Source organism: Strix uralensis, chromosome 3, assembly GCF_047716275.1.
Source record: "Strix uralensis isolate ZFMK-TIS-50842 chromosome 3, bStrUra1, whole genome shotgun sequence".
In the NCBI taxonomy this organism is placed as follows: domain Eukaryota; kingdom Metazoa; phylum Chordata; class Aves; order Strigiformes; family Strigidae; genus Strix; species Strix uralensis.
In genome coordinates this window covers 66159856-66180114 of record NC_133974.1, presented here as the reverse complement: position 1 = coordinate 66180114, position 20259 = coordinate 66159856, and the positions used below count along the sequence as shown (strand labels likewise).

The following is a 20259-nucleotide window of genomic DNA, read 5'->3' as shown; positions in this document are numbered from 1 at the left end:
TACCGCTCTAACTGCTTACACACAATTTCATAAAAAATCTGTATGCAACATGCTTCATGTGTACCCACCAGAGAACTTGTGCTTCTGACAGCCACCCAAGAAAAATACAGACCCCCAGAGTGGTTACAAATGTCCAGGAGCCATCTAAGCTGTAACTGTGTAGTGGGTCTACAGGACACCCTTGATTTCAGCCATTTGCCTGGTGGGGAGAGGGGTGTATGTGAGTTGACTGAACTCATCAAACTTCTACAGACCATCTATAAGAAATAATTGGGGATTAAACTTTGTTCCAGTATAGAGCCTACCCTGAAGAAACCATGTCCTTTAGCAAAAACGAGCTGAAAATTACATCCATGCTCAGGCTCACAGACTTTTATGTTTTCCTAATTTTGTGTTTTCCTAATTTTTGTTTTCCTAATACAGTCTTGAATTGCTCACATAAATAACAATCCTGGATGCAGCCTCATGTTTGTGACTCGGTTGTTAAAACTTGCTCTTGTGATGACCTCCTGGTTCTGCATATGTAGCCTCACTAAGGAAAGGAAGAAAGTGCCTTTTAAGCGTGTTTGTCTCGTTGAGGCAGGCCTGCTTTACTGACAAGAGACAGCGAGTGCTGCGCATGGGGCAGGCTTTGGAGATCTGACAGCAAGCCGGTCCTGGACTGGTTTTCCTAAAACTCTTAACAAAACCCCGTGGAAATTTTTCTCTAAGCTCAGCAGCCAGCGAGCAGAGGAGGTCTCAAACCTCTGCGTGGAGGAAGGCTTTCCCAGACCATGGCAGCAGGACTGAGCACCGACCACTGCCAGGTTACCACAAGTGTCATGGATGAGCCTTGGTGTCCAGCCACTGCGAGAAAGTCCCTCAGAAAGGCTCAGTGTGTAGGAAACCACAAGATCTCAACTGGATTCGGTTTTTTTAGGAGGGTGTTCTTATTTCGCAATGAAGTAAAGTCAGGTCCTGTTCAAAATGCATTTCCAGTATCCTTCTAATCAATTTAAAGGTATGGCAGCTTGGATTACCCTGTGAACACTTCTGATGTCTAAAGGTACATTTCTACATATGCTTACTGTGAATGAAATATTAGTCACACTGACAACACTACTGCCTTGGTGTCCAGGTGATGCAGGGTACAGAGAGTGACCACAAGGTACAATTTAGACTGAGTAGGATTCAGCTGACAGAGTTGCATCGCTGTGTAGGCTGTGCTTATAACAATAACTGCAGTGCAATATTCCAGTTGCAAGGCAAGTTGCACCCTCTCCAAAGGGAAATGGCAGATTGGCACAACCAGGAAGAAAAGGACCTATGGTTGTAAATGGATTAATAAAGATAATAATAATAGTCATAAGATTTATTTATGATAGCTTATGCCGAAAATGTTTCTCGGTTGCTCAGCATGACTTGTTAGATGTACGATAGCATACAAGAGAATGGATTATAAAATAATCTTACCAAAATTAAAAAAAAAAAAACAAACTCTGGGGACTTCTTGTTTATTAGCAGTATGTGTATCAGAGAATTAAAATGTGCTTGCTGCAAAAGTCATGAACGTGCACCACAGCTGGTCAGCCCATGTCAGTCCAGTCATTTATATAGCTCAGCTGACCAGGCCAGCAGACTAAAGGTGGATGAAAATGTGCAGCCAGTCATTTGTTATCTTCTTCTTACACTAAGAAAACCATTTGTGTCTTGGCTGAAAAGGGCATATTTTTATTTTTAGCTCTAATGCTGTAGAATTGTTTGTTTTATCTATATCCTACTGCTTACTTGGTTATTTCAAGTAGCAATGAAGATTCATTAGGAATATTTTCACATGCAGTAAGTGCACTACAGTCTAACAGTTTTAACATTGATAATATATCTTCATTTTCAACAGATGATGCTGGTGTTAACCAGGAGGGACTATCCACAGATACTGGAAAAGGAGAACAAGCATTTGCTTTCACATAAACACCCAGCTTGTACACTGCAAAAGACAAAGCATGTTGAGGGTAAGTCATCACTTCAAATCACAGACTCCTTAACAAAACTTTCCAATAATTTTCCACTGTATGCCATTAGGAGTATCAGAATTACACAAGATAGATACTTCATTTTGAGGCCTTTGAATACATCTCTCTCGGTGCTGTTCCAGATACCACAAATTATCCGTGTACTGAATGTGGAGATTGCTTGTAGTTCTAAGTGACTTAAAGATGACAAAGATGGGCAAGACACAGAAACACCTGTGGTGACTGAACACTACTCATCTTTCTTTCACAGCGTGATAATGTGTTCTGTGGTATCATCTTGCAAATGCCAACATTTCTGACAATATGCGTTCATCCATGGGTGAGTTATAACAAAAGCTGATGACAAATCCTTCCATCATAAATGCCTACCTGAAATATGGCTGAGCATTCAAAAAGCAGGGAAGAGGATTTTATTCCTCAACAAGCATTGTCTCTCAAATACCTGACAGTGCCTGACTTCATACTGGATTTCGGCTACAAAATTGCTTTAACTTGATTTGGCTATTTCCTCTGAAAAAGGAAAAAAAGGCTGAGTTTTTAGAAGACTGTAACTTTGTGAAGGATTGAAACTTGACAAGAGACTGGATATAGACAGCTGAGTGAGAGCTTGGCTACAGTCTACATTCTACTGCCACATGCAAGAGTGTTTCTGAAGCCATCTTTTAAAAACCATTTAATATCCAAAACTGTGTTCTCTCAATCTTTTGGAGTTTATTGGGACCATTTCTACCTCAGCTGTGGCAACAGAAAGAACATGTCTGAACAGACTTGTGTAGACATGTGTAGACAGCTTGCAGCTACCAGCATATTGCACTAAGGGTGAACTTCAAATTGTATTTCTTTTAATGTAAATATTTTTAAAAATCATGCCTAAAAATGATATATTGCAGTGTTATAGAGCTGGTAAATAGCATTTTAAACATTACATTTACATTAATGATAACTGAATTTGTAGGTAGCATAAATGCAGACTACAAGGGAAGATACATAATCTAAGGAAATGGTGGTTCCCTAAAGTGTACTTTACAAAAAATACTTGAGATTGTCCCTTATTTCCAACCCAAAACAGCAGCTGAGGTGTCTTCATAGTTGGCTTTTGCTTTAAGCAACATTCAAATCCAATGGCCAAATCTGTGAAAAGTCTCCTACTCTTGAGGAGACTTGCTGAATGCCCCTGACGGACCTCTCAAACCACAGGGATACTAGGCTGTGTCCGTACTAGGGGGACCTGCTGGCAGGATGCTTCAGCTAACCAGCATTGTACTGGCTAGGGAATGAGAGGGAAGCAGCCACACCACTGCTAATCTACCACCAGGATAATAAGCTATCTTTGATTAGAGGTAAGGCACGGTGTCTCATTAACCCATTCAAATTGCTTTCATGACGGAGCTACTACCTCTTCGCAGTGCTGCAGCTCATTGCTGGGGATGTTTGAGCTTGGGTCTGTGCAAGCTCAAAGCCTCTTCAGGCACTTCCCTGTAAAGCATATCAATTCAACATAAAGTATTAATCTCTTTTATTTAGGCCATTATTGATTTATTAATATTAATTCAGCAAAACTACGTGGAGTTTGCAGTTCAGTATGGATGTCACATTTTGCCATGAAAGTTGCAACAGGGTAGGAACTCTCTGTGAGTAAATGAGGTCAGTCCTTGAATGCAGCCCTGACTGACAAAATTCACCACGGGAGAAAAGGATACTTTGTATCCTCTGTCCTTAACCATGTTTCACAGAAAACAGCTTTGATCTGCAAGGGGTGCAGCTTCTTCCAGATGTAAATGCGTCTGGGTCCTACCAAAATACTCAGTTGTAGCATGTGTTAGTTCAAAGGAAGAGGGCTATGAACATGGCTATATCCCTTCTGAGCTGATAGACAGAAAACTCTGCCCCACGCTGGGTTGGGTGGCCTCCCGGGACACGGCGAGGTGATGGCTCATCTCTGCACAGCACATTGCAGACAGGCTCTGACAGGCCCCAGGCAGTGCACGTACAGCCAGAGCCACGCGCAGGGAGTGTTCGTAAGGCACAGTCAAATGAAAGCTCAGTTTTTGTTCTCCCACTAAGGCTATATCAAGACCATATTATATTTTTAATGATAAACCTTGTTGGGTTTTTTTCTCCTGCAGCTATGTCCCAAAAGGGGGAGGGAGGGCAGTCACGTGTTCTTTATTGTCTTAGCCTTATAGCAGCTAGGGGAATTTTTTTTAATTGTAAAAAATAAGGTATCATTTTATTTTTAAATGGAGTCCAATAAAGGCAGCTTTCAGCCTCAAGGTGGCAAGTTTCAGAAGTAACCACCCTCTAATGCGTATAGTTCCTTGGCTTGTCTAGTGTTTTCACCTGCCATAATGCAAATCCCTTAGGAGACAGAAAGTTGTAAACACAGCTGTGAGATGCTCCTGCTGGTGGGGAGTGGCAGGAAGGAAAGCGTTAAATGCCGGGGGTAAACAGCGCCCGATTTGTTACCTAGTCAGCAGGGCACAGAGGATCCTACAGATAAACCCAGCTTCTCCCCAGCTCAACTGGTTATTGCTCAGTGGCAGGTCTTACTCATCTGAATCTAGGTGGAGCTCCTTCTCTCCCTGCCTCCCTCCCTGCCTGCCGTGTCTCTCCTGATTAAAAAGTTTTTCTCAAACATCTGCACATGCGCTTGTAGGTACGGGCACTCTCTTTCCAGGAGCTTTGCAGAAGCACCCCTTGCTTCGCGTGGCAGAGACGGCCACCCTTGTCCCACCGGACTCCCCCTGCCCTAGAAGATGGTGAAGTACGGCCTCGACTACACGCGGTGCAGATGGATCCTACCCCTGCTCTTGGGCATAGGCGTCATCTTTGGTATCATTGCGCTGGCGGGCAGGGGCTGGCTGGAGTCGCAGACCTTGCCCTACGTGCACCAAGCGTCGTTATGGGAGAGCTGCAGCAGGCCTGAGCAGGGTGGGGAATGGAACTGCGAGTCCCTCATGGGTTACGGTAAGTACGTGGAAGGGTGGTGGGGAGCAGCCTCTGAAGCAGTGAAGTTTATATATGAAGTTATGGGCAGTAGAGACTGTCACTGAAATACATCAAAGCTTTTGACTAGCAGGATCAAGAAGAAAATGCCCTCACCTCTGTGCAGAAAGAAACCTGGTTGCTTTAGATGGTGGCTTGCATAGTACAAAAAGCCACATGTGGTAATGTACCAGTGTAGAAAATATTACAGGTTTTCCTTCTCTCTTAGAAGAAGCTAGTAACCTCATCTCACTAATCACTGTTTTTCAAAACTTAACAGCTACTGCTGATCAAATGTCCAAACAGCAAGTTGTGTGGGTAAGCCTGGCATTAGTATGATAAGCCAGTCCTGAGTGCCAGCAAGAAATGGGGAGGTAAAAACGTAAGGTGGTAGGAAGATATTCCCAGGGAGTGTCAGGCTGCAGAATCCTGCCCTGAGACTGCTCCGGTAGGTGGGTCGTGTGAAAGCGTCTCCTTGTGATTATGAAAGAAAGCTTTAAAAGATGAAAGGATTTCTTGTTTGTACTGTGTTTTGGTTAAGTATGCTATTAGACATTTTGACCCAGGTGCAACCTTCATCTTGAAAAGATGGAAGCCACTAAGTCTGGGAGAATAGGCCAAGAGAAGATTGCTCTATATGTGCCCTGTTTCTTTTTTTTTTCCCTTTCTTTTTCTATATATCTGTTATGGGCCATGGTGTGAAAAAAGTTATTGTGAGTGATGGGCTGTTAGCCTGAGCCAAGAGGAAAGTTCAAGTGTTTTTACAATTTATGCTAATTCAAATTAAAGGGAAGAACGTTTTCTCTAAGGCTCAGAATCTCAGCTGCTCTTGTTGAAAATGACTGTAAAAACACAGAAGCAATCATCTCAGGGATCATTTATTACAGCTTTTTGGAATTGTTCCTGAAAGTTTATCATATACGGTCAAACTGTACCTTTTATGCACAAAATGCAGCTGTAATGAGTTAATTGTAGCAGGCCTCTGTGAGTGTAGGGCTCCAGGACATGACCAGCTCCATTAAGCATCACACCCAGCCCTGCTCTCAGAGCTCCTGTGTCAGCTGTGTGGCTGGGCATAGCTCAAGCCAGCAAACCGGTCTCTGGTACATAGCACTGGAGAACAGGAGAGAGACCATGATGCTTAGCAAATGGCTTCTCAGTCCTGAGTTTCCATGAAAAGTGAGCCCTCCTCCTGATCTCCAGGTTAGGCCCCATCTCTATCATGAATGCCAGCTTTAACTGGAGAGAAAATACTAAGAAGTTTCATCTTTCTTCTCTTAATAACACAGGAGAAGTTACACCTTGCTTCCAGGTTGCTTGGCATTTCACTTCCTTCCTTATCCTGCCTCACTCTTGCATGCTTAAATTCTGCAGTTGTATGCAGTTTCCCACTGGACAGCATCTACTGACGAAGCAGGGAGGTCATCCTCTATGTGAACTATCCTGCAATGTCTGGGGTTACCATGAATCACATCCATGATAAGTCAGCACTGCTAACACAGAAATATTTGACTGAGTACACACATGCAGAATATTCTCCAGTGTGTACATTGGAGAGTCAGCTGATGCTTCTGAAAGCATTAGAAACGCTGTTCATGTGCTGCATGACTGCATTATGCTCTCAATGGGCATGCATCTATCATTTGACCTCTTCAAGCTTAATAAAGACCCAGAAAACCTAAGCAAATCCTCAGAATCCTCCTGGACAAAATTTCCAGGTGGAAAAGGAAGATATATCTGGGACAATGAAGTCATTTAGCGAACGGGAGAATATGTAAAGCCTGTATGTAAAAAATGTGTGCATAGGCCAAGTGTCAGTGGACTATGTTTCCAGGCTTCTGCCTCTGCAAGATGATGCCATTACACTGTAGATCTTGGCCATTGCAGGGGTGGGTTACCCTTGACCCATAAGAGGGCTGTAGACCTGATGTTAAGGATGCAAACTCATGTCACTGTCCTGATCCTTTCCAGTCCCTTCCTTCAAGACACCTTCTCTCCAGAGGTGGGATGTGTTCAGATCCAATCCTGTCCTTCATTTTTCCTATCATTCTGTCCTCGCCCTGTTGGTGTGGGGTTGGGATTTTTCTTCTGGGGCTCCTGCCTTTCCTCATGCAGATTGCAGGTGCCTGATGCTGATGCTTGCTCCCAAAAGACTAGACCTTGAGACAGCATCTCACTTGTAGCATCCAGGTCTTGTTATGAGCCTGATTCTACCTACCTTAGTGCTGAAACATAGGGTTTTAATAATTCTGAGATTACATTTATCCACGGTGCTCCAGAAATGCCATCAAAAACAAGCTTTCAGCATCCTGTTCTGTGGGATGTTTAACTTTGTCTTGTGCCAAGCTAAATGGTGCTGGATAAACAAAGTGTAATCACATGCCTTTCTGAACACAGGGACAAAAGATCTGATGTAAATTGAAAGGACAGAAGTGTTTTACACCTTTCCTGAGAAAAACTCTCTCTTTCCCCTCCTCTGTTCCACAGTCCCCTTCTTTTTTCCTCTGGGCTTTACTCTCAGCTTCCCTTCCTAATATGCCACAGGCTGGGTAGGTTCTGAAATTCAGTCTTCCTGTAGGGATGATTTCACTGACATACGTGATACGCACGTGTACCCCAGCAGCTGCCAGCAAATACTCTCAACATGATTTGGACAGTGTAGCTATCTTAATCCACTACAAATATATTCATCTTATCATAATTAGATATAATTGTAACGTTCTTGCAAGTTGTTCAATATAATCTGCAAATTCAAATAAAATTGTCCATGTGCAATGTTTGTAATCCCCTTGAATCTCTGCTGCTTGTCCTAACATATGTGTATACACAGACAGAAGACAGAGACCCAACATTGTTGAGGTCAGTCAGAGTGGAAGGGAAGAAGGTTGAATGTTTCTTTGATTGCACCAGTGGAGTTTGGAGTCTCTGAATAGTTGCTTTAACTGTCAGAATTAAAACCTCACAGGGAAGACAAGAGGCCTGTACAATTTTTTTAACCTGGAAAGCCAGTAGAGTAACTCCACTGGTGCAGTTATCTTCTGTGAAAGCATCTGCACGCCCTTGGTCTTTTGCAAAGTATGAACTGTGTGGAAGGTGAGAATATGAAGATTTTATATGCTCTGTTATCTTCTCCAAGAGTTCAGATCTTCTACTTTAACCATATGACACTCATCTAGACTTTTATCAGAAGTCTTTTGCTTTTCAAGCATATTTAGCTCAAAGAAATAGAACTTCCTAGGAAAAAAAGAATCTAGTGCATTCGGACACTTACTAGAAATGCATGGAGTTTAGGATGAGGGGCTGAGAGATGCAAACTGTAGCTCTGCAATGTTCTGACACTTGGAACAAATAAGTCAAGCTTATAACATGTTTGAACCTTTACAAAGACAGAGACAAAGACTTTTTGGATAGATAGTGAGCACAATATGGAATGTATCTGTCTGGGACATGGCTCAGCTTGCAAAGAAAAGGCAGAAGTTAAATCCCTTCATGAAGTTGGCACAGTACTCCTTTGTTTTTCTTGATTTTTGGCTATATAACCTCTCTTGAACAAGGTGTGTCTCACAGACCTGAGACAATTTTTCAGTGTGTAATTTATTCCACTGAAGGCTTTGAAGATGTTTAAACGTGTGTGGGTTTGGTTGGGGGAAAATAACTGATTTTATTTTAATAGTCCCAATGTGATGCACAATAGAATGAAAAAGTCATGGCTACACTTGTCCCATCTTATGTTCCACTCAGCCCTGCAGCTCTTCCTCGTGCAGATGCTGCCATCAGAATAACTGCAAGCTTAAAGCTCTAAATTTAGGTTGAAGTGGTCAGATCATTTGTTAGGCACATACAGAGATCTTGGGGGAAAAAAAGCAGGAAAAGGCATTTCCACACAACAAGTGGAATCAAGATCGTCAGTTATTTTCACATCACAGTATTCAATTACAGCCTTTTCCTAGGATGTGTGGAGGGTTTAGTGGCTGTGGAGATTAGTGGAGGGACGAATGATTTTGCCACCTGGAAAGGACACCTTCTTGCATCTTGTCTTCCAGGAAAATAATGGGTAACTATGTTCTAGCTCATTCCAGTTTTATTTTGGTCCATGAATATTAATGCAATCCTACAAGATAGGATGGCTAATATAGTATGATTATCATGAACAAAAATTACTTTAAATATGGCAGTAGACAAGTATGTCTGCAGGATACGTGAAAGAAGGGAATGCTGCAAAAGGTAATATCTTGAGGAAAGAAGTATTCTGCTTTAGTCTCATAAGAACCCCACTGATGAGTAGATTTTCTTCCCTGTTTTGCCTATATCAGGCACTTGGGTCTGCGGAATCTTTTGCTATGATGAAGCACCATTTATTATTCTGGAGGAATAACAAAATGGAAATCACTTGCCTAAAAATCCCCAGCTAATGATACAACAATGAGGCACACAGTGTGGTTGGGATCAGTCTCCAAGCAGCAAAGGACCTCTCTTGGTACTACACCTACCACGGGCCTTGCACTGCTGGCCCCACAGCTCTCCCTCTGGAAAACTAACTTCTCCAGCAGACCAGTGACTCATCACACCCGGGGCACAGGACAGACCAGACACCAAGTTTCACCGTTGCCACACTGCCTACATAAAACTGTTTTGCCTTCCCCCAAGTTCCCATCGCATCTGACAACCTAATCACAGCCATGGGGAAGCCCTCACTTGCCTCAAGATGAAGCAAGTGTCCTGAGCAGAGTGACATGGGGATATTTCCAATGGTATGGTCTGGGAGACAGTCCCTCTCAGCTGGGCCTGGGAGGAGAAGCAGGCTGTCCTGGTGACTCTTTGGCATCTGAGGGTGTCTGCACATAGGAACAGAAATGAAGCAAACAAGTAACTGTGCTTTTGAAACAGGGACCAGCTCAAGTCACGGGCCTTTTATTGCAGACTTTCCCTGAAGTCAAGGTTCTGTACCTAAAGGCCTTCAGAATTTGGTAAAATTCAAGTAGATTTGGAAAAGTGTCCTTGCAGCTGGGAAACAAAGGCTGGGAAGGTTTCTGACCAGTCCAAGGAAGCCTGTGGGAGAGCCCAGGATGGAGCCCAGCTCTATGCTCTGTGCATTGCCTGGATTACAAGGCAAACCTTGACTCCTTTGACACAGGGTGAACTGAAAACAAAAGCTTGTTTCTGTTCCTGCTGCATCATAGCATGAATACAGTTATGAAACAGCATGAAACAGTTATATTTATATATGGTGATTGTTGGTAGTTTTAATGACAGTGTATAGAGAAGCACATAATTTCCTAAGTCATCAGTCTCCTAAAAGTGTAACATTACCTGGGACAAATCAGTGAGAAATGAGATTACAAGATTAGTTACTTAATAATGTAGAATATTCAATCAGTATTCAAAACTTAGAATGCTCAAAAATACAGGCTTAATTAAATGTAAATAGTAATGAAAGCACCACCACAACAGTATATTTAAGGAACTGATGCAAGAAAGAAAGAACAAATTAGATTTTTCCCCAGCTTGTAGGAGACACTCTTGTTACTAATGAGGTAAAAGAGAAGGGAATCAAGTCCAGAGCATTTAATTACCATGTCAATTTTCATTCCTCATCTGCAATTGCTAACATACTTTTCCTTGTAATTTTAGAGTTTGTCTTTTTATATGTTTAGTGGCAGATTCATTTAATCAGACTCTTTTCTAAATAATAGTTATGCTCTTCAGCAATTAACTCTACAGATAGCAATTGCAGATGGCATCCCACTGTTTATTACCCAACCTTCCTTTAATAATTACAGTTAAATTGGTTGGAAAAATAGCAATCATGTGGAGGGTTCTCATCTCCCCATCAGGAGATCTGAACTGCTGGTATTGAGGACTTTGTGAAGATACTCAACACTTTGCGTCATGAGGACCTTAAATCCTTGAGTGGATACCATTCATTCACACACATGCAGGAGACATCTCTGCTGAAAATGTGTGGAAACTTATGGCTAAACTCTCATTTCTCTTCACCTCATCTCTTCCTCTAGCTTATTGAGGTAATCTGATACAGCAGGGCTATAATAACCTCTCCATAGTATCAGCGGTGATAAGAGCTGCAAGATGGATTTTGAATTCCACTATAGAGTTAAACAGTCAGGTTACTTAAGCAGGAAAGGAGTTTCACAGGAAAAGAAACAAGACTCTCAAAACGCTGTTTTTTCACATTTCCTTATCACTTCTCACTGACAGCTTGTATTGTTCTGAGCAGCCTTGAACACATTGAGTCAGTGAGTATTTTAATGCTATGTTTCTTCTTTGTCAAGTACCATTACAAACCCTCTCATTGGTCAAAAATTCCTGGGAACTCAAGGTATTTTGCAGAGTAATGATGGTAGCCTATGTCCCAGGGGTTTCTGGCTTCCTTCTACTGGTACTAAATAACACTTCAGATCACACACAGTCCTGCTGAAGTACTAATCTGCAATTGAGTACATCTAATGTCACCTATTATGTTGAATATGTACACTGTGCCCAAATCAGGTCCCAAATGTAGGAAGTCTCTGTGCAGTTCATTAACAACCCCATCAGCCATAAGCAGCAAGTGCTGAAGACTTTCAGGATGCTTTGTAAAAGCTATTTCATTCACAAGAAGAGTAAATAGAGCTTATGATGTATTTTGTGAGCACAAAGTCCCATTTCGGCTTATAAGTCGGGGTTTTTCTTTTGCAAATGGTAAAATTTTGCTTCTAACAGAAAATTAAATCCAGATTCACAGCTGCTCTCTATCAAAGAAAAACTCCATAGTGCAAAAGATGACTTTCAGCAAGGTTTCAGAACAAAGTTTGCTCACAGCATGAAAACTGCCGATCAAGAGTGAGAACAGTACTTGGTGCATATGGAAATGATATGTAAATTCAGTGTTCTTCAGCCTCAAATGCCCCTGGGAATATAAAACTTAAAAAGAGCATTTTGGTTCCACTCTACTCTTTCGATTAAAAGTCCTAGTTCATAGCCTGTGTTATCATGGAAATTGATTCTGTTTAATTCACGTTAAATATTTTAACCCACCCATGGTTAGTTAGGGAGCAGGTACATCTTGCTACTCTGATTAACTAAGGTTATGCATATATACTGATTAATCAATACCTCACCTGTTTTATTTACCTGACCCTCCCAACCCCCATATACACATCCAAGCATAAGTAATCCTGCTTTAATTTAAAATAAATAGGAAAAAATAGGAGGAAAAAATGTTATAGCTTTAAAATGTATAAGACTGAGCTTTAATCCTGAGATGTTCTCAATGTATGCAAACTGCTTCTGAAGATAATGTGAGATGGGGGTACTCCCTGGCGCTCTCATCAGCAGACCTTTAATTTTGATGCACTGTGTGCACATTATTTTTAATAGCTAACTTACTCCCTTGGTGCTCCCTTTGATGATGGCTCTACGCCCTCTGCCACTTCTGCCTCCCTAGTGCTAAGTAAGCATCAGGGAGCAGCCCTCATTAATACCAGATTTGCAGAAGCCAGCTTCTAAATCAAGTTTGTACATGCCTGGGCTTATGATGAGATTAATTTGAACCACTCCCTCAAGATGTAACTGCTCCTCCCCTCAAATTCAAGTCAGAATAACTTATAAATTGAATTGCTTACCTCAGGAAGAGGTGAGGTTTGCAGAAGTACATAAAGCCTTGGATGCTGACTTTGCCTGTATATGTTTGTGAATGAAGTCAGTGGTGGTAAATTTATATGTTTTTGCTTTAAAGGATTTAAAGTCCACCAAGCCAAACTGAGCTATCACTTTAGCACTAAGCTATGGTCAAGACATTGCTTTCTACTGATAGATGGCCTATGCATAAAGGTTATTTTCCTTACTGTTGTAATTTAAAATCATTTTTACGGGGTAATTGTCCTAAATTCCTAATCCTTTCTCATTTTTATGGCACCTGCTACTAATCACTGAGAAACTTCTGCAATGGCATTATCTTAGTGTGAACCTAAATAGGTCATTCTCTGCTTCCATGGTTGTCTCTTAAGTAATGGCAAGCTAAAACTGGTTCCTGCTCACGTAAAAATGCCTTGCATGTTATGAGATAATACTCTGTTATTAAATGAGAAATCCATATTAACTGCCAATGAATTCTCAAGAAGTAATGCTAGGGGAAAAAGAACAGAGTTACCAAAAAAGGATGCCAAAGAGAAGGACCAAAAATTTTGTATTCCACTCCAAATGATATAAACTCACAAAAAAAATCCAAATAAAAACATCCAGTATTGACTCCCCACAGCAAAGATATTCAGAGAATGCAGTTGTTTTAAGAATGATCCAGGTGCAATAAAGATAGAAACTCAGAGAATAATACACATCCAATCATGTCTCTGATTTTTTTTCCTCATTTTATTCTGTTCATAAATTATCCGTGACTAACATGTGATTTTCTTCATTAGTATAGCCTTTCTTTGAAATGATTTGCAGTCAATAGCTTTCACTCTGCACATACAGTTTATTCATAAGAAGCTGCTTTTAGTAGTTTCTGATTTATCTTGTCTGTATACAGCTACATGCACACTGGTATTTCAATGCCAGCTCATGTCATCAGCAAACACTCGCAGAGATTTCAATGTTCACTTGTTTCCAAAAAGAGCACAGAAATTTCCCATAGTTGGCATGACACAGAGTTGTGATTTCCAGAAGACAGGATTTTGCACTGTCCAGTGTTGCACAGATAACGTGGTGAATCCAGAGTCCTGTATGACAGTGGCTTGCATATACACCAACAGCTTGTAACCCTTCAGCTGATAAATTGAGATGTGTGTTAATGAGTTTGATGGGTCATCTTAAGATTCAAGCTAAGGAGAACACATGTTCTGCTGCAGACATGCTCACTTTCACATGGAAACTTTCTTGAGGAGAACAAACCAAAATGAAATGGATAAAACCTGGCCAAAGCAGTTCCTTTTCAAAGTGAAGCATGTGATCCACAGAGTTCACCACACCTTAATGAAGAACGTCAGGTTGAGAAACCTAAGTGAGTTCAGCTTTGTTTCCAAAATAATGCTCTTTCCCTTTAATCAGAGAGATGTAAAACAGGTTGAGCTCTGCAAACTCAGCCTAGAAACATTCTCATTGCGTACAACACAGAGATGAATCACCACCACGGCAGATTTTAGTTCTTGTAAGAATTGCTTTGCAAGGCTGGAGCTAGAACTGCAGGGTTTGTGTTTCTTTCCCTTGGTGGTATGAAGAATAACAGAGCAAAGTATTAGTCTGTTACATTTTCTTCCCCCCTTCCCTGTTTCTTTTGAGTTAAAACTATCCTTCCTGAAATTCTTTCCACAATTCACTGCAGTGTCTGATGTGTTAAAACAATCAGTCAGCAAGAACCTGTAGATAATTGTTGGTGTCTGCAAGCTGGCAATAAACATTTGTTTTTCTTTCCAGTGCTAGTTGTGTATTTAGCTTCAAGCCAGGAGGAAAATTTGAGAACGTATGTTAGTATTGATTAGATCAATTAGATCAAGAAGTACTTCTGAACTCTCTGGGGCTGCTTTCAGAAAATGTCACCCAAAGAGAAAGACTCAGTGATCAAGAAAAATGTGAGAACATCATTGTGAATGTTTTCCCGTGTTTTGAACCACATACACCAGAAACACAGAATTTGTATTTGTCATGGGGGAAGTAAATTCACATGCTGTTTTCAAGGCATGACAGCTGTTTTCTGAAGGCACCATTTGGAGCACAAAACACAGCAGGCTAAGGAATGACTAGATCTGGTGGTTCAAAATTTTGGCTCAATTGGCTGCTGAGCAAGGAAGTTTATTTCCTTATGTGTGAAGCACAGACAGTGTTTACACTTTTGCAAACTGGAAAACACGTGAGGGAGTAAAATCAGGAAGGCAGGAAACTGGAGGCATTCTTTGTCCTGGATCTCTAATGAAGTTCATCAGCTTTCCTATGGCTGCAGTCAGCAATAGGATATTCAGAACGTGTTTAGATGGTGCAATACAAGAGGTAGTCATGCTACCTCTAAACTGAGTTAGCTTTAATAGCAGAGTAATAAAGCTACATTATTATTGTACACTGTCTCAGCTCATAAACTGCAGTGAGCTCTGTATTGGCATGGGGGGGCTCTTTCTGGTCTCTAAATTAGCTCAGGGGTCTTCTCACACAGCAGGGAGTTTTAGAAGGAAGGCACTTATTTTCATTTTCCAGTAGTCACATATTACTGCATTAACTGTGAGTAGTCCAGACATTCAAATCATTGCTGATTGGTGTACAAACCACTGCAAACAGAAGCACTGTCCTTGCTCTGCTTGAGATGGGTGCGAAAATGTGGGTTCCTTTTGCCTGTTTGGGGTACCAAGGTCTTACTTTAAGACAAAATTGCTCAGAAAATTGCCAGCTAGATGGAGTTTTCAAGAGCAGACGGTGTGTGGCTTCCTACAAACCCTTTCGTAGTGTTCATTGGTGGTGTGTCAGCTGATAGAGGAGCTGAAAAAGGGAGAAATAGGACTGGCACACAAGTGTTACAGGATCCTGCTGGTATTCAAGGATTTTCTTGCATAAACATACATTTCTTTTCTAATAAGCACATTTTAACTCTTAAGCAGCCAAAACATCACTGCCATTTTGGGGGGCTGAGAAAACAGATCTCACAAATTGCTAAATGTTTTCACAGACTCCGCTTGATATCCTGTAACCTTCTGCTCCCTGTTTCTATTTTTGATTTGATGACAGGTGGACTAGATCCTTTCAGCTTTTAACTGCGCTGTCTCTAGAGTCAAGTGAACTTTGAGTTGGTGTTGTACCTGTGATGATTCTCTAGCCCGGATTTCACATTTTTAAGAAAAAGCTTTGCAGTTGGAACAATTTATTTATGCTTTTGCTTTATGTTAAAGCAAAAAAAAAAAAAAAACACCCGCAACATTGGAAGATAAGAAAATATTTGGACCAGATTAGCCATTCGCTTGTCAGTGTTTTCTGACCAGTTTAATTCCTCTAATTCTGACATTTTTAAGGAATTGTAAGTCTTAGTTCTATTGGTAAAGGCACTAAGCTACTCTAGTGCTGCTGGCTTTCACAAGGAAAAATAAACTTCTCACATATAGAAATAGTTGCAATTATTCCTACACAAAGCTTTTGCTACCTTTTACCCTAGAAAGGTAACGTGTTTGCACACTGTTGTCTTAGACTACTGAAATTTGCTGCTTTTTGTAAAGGACAGATGAAGTCAGGGTACCGTTCCTCAAAAAAACCCTGTAGTGACTCTTCCACGCAATCCTATTGCCTTACTTGGAGCTGTGTTTTGGTTTTCTTTCAACGTTGAGTTCATTTTTTTTCTCTTTTGTAGAAGTAAGAGTCACAAAATTAGCTGTTAGGTGATTAAGAAATGCCTCCTAAAGATGTAAGCACTCTGCAACAAGCATGTCTCTTCTTGCCATACAGCCAATGCCCGTCGGGTTGGGCGTGCACCCAATCTGCTTTCATACAGTCACAGCATTTGTAATACTACTTCAGGAAAAACACCTGGGTGAGCCCAGTGGAGGAGGGAGACAGTGGCATGGGCAAGGTGCCACCGCACACGGCTGCGGCCACCAGGCACCTCTCCCTGAGCCCCCAGCCCAGGCGATGCTCCCATGCTGGGGGGTGGTGCTCTGCCATCAGCAGCAGTTGGGAAGCAAGGCTGAGCTTTAGCAGACTGTCTGCTGCCCACAGCAGTGGGGGTGGCAGCAGGTCAGATGACACCCCTGGTGTCATGGTGCCTCAGCACTTCCCAGGTGGGCAGCTGCGCTCTGAGTCTGCTCTGGGAAAGGACACCCCTTTGCCCAGGAGTTTTGCACCCAACCACAACCAGCTGTGCACCTAACAAAAAACATCACCTCTAGATGTCCTTGTCATTTCACCCTTCTGTCAGAAGTTATAACTCTTGTATCCAAGAGCAATGAGGTCACCACTGCTGAGCAACTTCTCTCATGGCCAGGAGCATCTTTTTTTTAGAGGGATGGCAGAGAGGCTGGGAGCAGGAGCATCCTCAACAGGGTAAACTGGGCTGTGGCAGTAAGAGAAATTCCTCTTTCTGGCTGTTTCCTTTAATACTCTGCTTGAGGTTCTGCCCTCCTGCCTGCACCTCCACATTGCACACTGTGCTTCCAAGCCTCCTGTAAGCTTGCCCAGAGGAGAGTTTGGGCTAAAGTACTGGGCTAGAATATAAGACGTAGGCACATCTTTTCTATCCCTTTCAGTCTTCTCAGGCAGCTGTCTGTTTACAGGAAGAATAATACAGTTGAAAAGCCCTATAAGCAGACAGAGACTTTTTGGCATAAGGGAGAAAAAGGACATGACATAAAACTCAAAATACAGTGCAATAGCTAGAATGGAGCAGAGATCATAAAGCGGGGGGGGTGGGGGTGGGGGTGTAAAGCAAACAATAAAGGGAAATTGTTTTTGATGGGCTGATGGGAAGAAAAGTAGAGCTGGAGAATCCTGACCCATTTTCCTAGTCTAATAGAAGAGGTGGCGTGGGGCCTGGGGACAGAGAGATTGAGCACCAAGGTGTCACTTACCAGAGGCAGGATGGTGGCTTTCATGCCTACCTGACAGTGGCCAGGGGGTACGTAGGACACTTTGCACTTTATTATTTGCATGCTTGAAGCAAACAAATTGGCAGGTTACCTCGAAAAATCTTAACTTAACTCGGTTCCGGTGGGAACTTTTACTGAACAACGTGCACTGCACTTCAGTTGAGTTGTAATTATCATCAGGGTTGTTTGGGCTGCGATAGTTTTTCGGCACTGCTGCTGTATATATTTGGTTAGAAGCTGACACCTTACAAACGCATTGTGTAGGTGAGGGGGTGAAGTCTGTAGATGCCCAGCAGACTTTTACTGCCTATTCCGTCTACATACACAATTCTAAAAGTGTCAAAGTGGGCTTTTTACATTCAGAAGAGGAGACATTTTGATCTCTTTGAGCAGTAGTTGCCCCTCAAGACTTAAAATACTGAATAAATGATGTTTTTTTCCCAGTTGTTATGCCAACACAATATGCTTTACTCTGGCATGTTATAACCTAAAGTTATGTAATTTGAAAATGAAACTCTTAATATCCTGAACAAGCTTTTCAAAATGAAATAGTTCTGACCTTGGATCAAAAGCAGAAGTCAAATTTCCCTACAAAACAGATTTTAAATCTTTAGTACCATTTAGGACACAGAGCTAAACAAAGGCTGAAAAAGCAGAAACCCCTGGATTTTGACATTTATGGACTATTGCCATGTCTTTAAATTTGCATGAGAGAATGGTAGTGCTTTTATAAACACTTTTTTTAAAGGAATAATTTAATTAGTTTCAGGGACAGCCTAATTCTCCTTGCCCATGCAAAATGCTGCTGGTTTTATGGCATCTACTGAGGCAGTGACATTTGTTATTGAAGGAGGGTGTCCATTCTTACATCTTTACATTCATTTTTATCTCAGTTGTTAAATCTAAAGAAGAAGCTTGCATGCAAGCCCCATTGCATTCTGTACAAGAGGTCAAGACTGGCGTTTTTATGCATTCTGCACTTAGTGAATGATTTCTTGTGGAACTAAAATGTTCATCTGTGAGAGGAGAAAAAGTTCCTGTGCTTTCCTTTTTGGGAGCTGACCTTCTTTCCACATTTGTTTAAAATTACCCTTGCATTATAAACCAGAGAAAAACACTACAAGGGATTTTTTTATTCCTTTCTAATATATCTTCCTTCTGATTTCAGCCTGGGGAAGAGCTGCTGCTGCTACATACCTGGTTGGCTTTATACTTCTAGTCATCTGTTTTGCTCTGGCCATCATAGCATTTGCCATTGACACACTTCGGTTCAACTTCATACGTGGGATTGGAGGCTTGCTTTTTGTCGCTGGTAAGGTAGTAGATAAAGTCAAGTTTAGCTTGTGCAGGTGTATCAATACTAGAACTGGTATTTCCCTCAGCTGATTTTATACCCAGATCTTTGCCTGTGTGCACTTGAACTCTCTGTGAAAAATATATAAAGTTAGTGGGTCGATTTTCAAATCCTCCAAAACATGGGTGGGTTTAGCTACCGGTATTATCAAGGCAAACAATGTGATGGGTGTTAGTTTAAACTTTTTTTTTTTTTTTTTTTTTTGTTTCTTCAGCTGTGTTCTCCATCATGGGCCTGGTCATTTATCCAGTAAAGTTCTCAACTGAAATTGAAATGACGGGAATCAATATGTTCAGCTGGGCCTACGGCTTTGGCTGGACCACCGCCATTATGGAAATATGCTTGGGATTCTTCTTCTGCTGCCTTCCTAACTATGAAGATCAGATCTTGGGTAATGTGAAGCCCACATATTTTTACTCTTCCCCATAAGCACCAGGAAAAATGCATTTGTATTCCAGAGATATCTGACAGACCAGGTACATTTTCCAGAATATTGTCATTGGATGTTAGTAGAAAAGGCTGGAAACTTTTCAAATGTGTGTAGAAAAACAGTACTGGCATTCTGCAATAAAGTTATCTACTCTATTTTGGACCTTCATATCTAATGTGGTTTGGTTAGATAAAGTCTAAACATTAAAAAACCTTGTATTTCCTCATTCTTTCCCATGAGTGGAGTATATGTGGATTCCATTGCATCTGAAATGCATTAATATTTCTAATTAAATTTAGGAAAGCTTTTTAAACTACCAATAAATGAAACAACAACAACAAATATATCATCTTCCTGAAGGAAAGCAGCTCACAAAAATCCCATTTTGTATGTATCATCTTTAACCTGAAGAGTTTGCACATTTTTCAAGAAGGCAAATACCTTTATCCACTGACTGCCAAAGTAGTAAATTAGTCAGACAGCACTTCATAGCTTTGCTTCCATTTTTCATACATTCACTTAAGCCATAGGACAGAGTAAGAAAAGGATGAGAGAAAGCCCCCTATCAAAGTCAGCATCTTGACTTTTACCCATCTATGTGGAATGTAACTATTTCTTTCTAAATATTTGTAAGAGTAAGCAAGGACCATCAGTAAACCCTTAAAAATCCTGGCATGCCATTGCTGGGGCCAGCGCAGAGCGGACAGAATGGTGGATTTCCAGCCACCCCTGCAACCTACAGACCCGTTTTGAAGAGGCTCCTGGTGTGGCTTTCTTCACGGGCATCTGCCTCTTTTATCTGCTGTATGAAAATCTACGACTTTAAAAAGCTCTGTTATACTGGTCCAGATCTTTTACCCAGCTCAGAAGGGTCAGGAAGGACTTAAGCAGAGGTATGATTCCCCTACACATCAGGAGTTGAGCTGG

General features: G+C 41.4%; 1 protein-coding gene across 1 annotated transcript; it reads left to right on the top strand.

Annotated features, from left to right (window-relative positions):
• Positions 1–4768: 4768 nt before the first annotated feature.
• On the top strand, positions 4769–19331 carry LOC141941803 (p53 apoptosis effector related to PMP-22-like). Its single transcript, XM_074864785.1, has 3 exons — positions 4769–4979; positions 18717–18860; positions 19117–19331. Exons 1-3 carry the CDS (start codon positions 4769–4771, stop codon positions 19329–19331), a joined length of 570 nt encoding a protein of 189 aa, XP_074720886.1.
• The last annotated feature ends 928 nt before the right edge of the window (positions 19332–20259 follow it).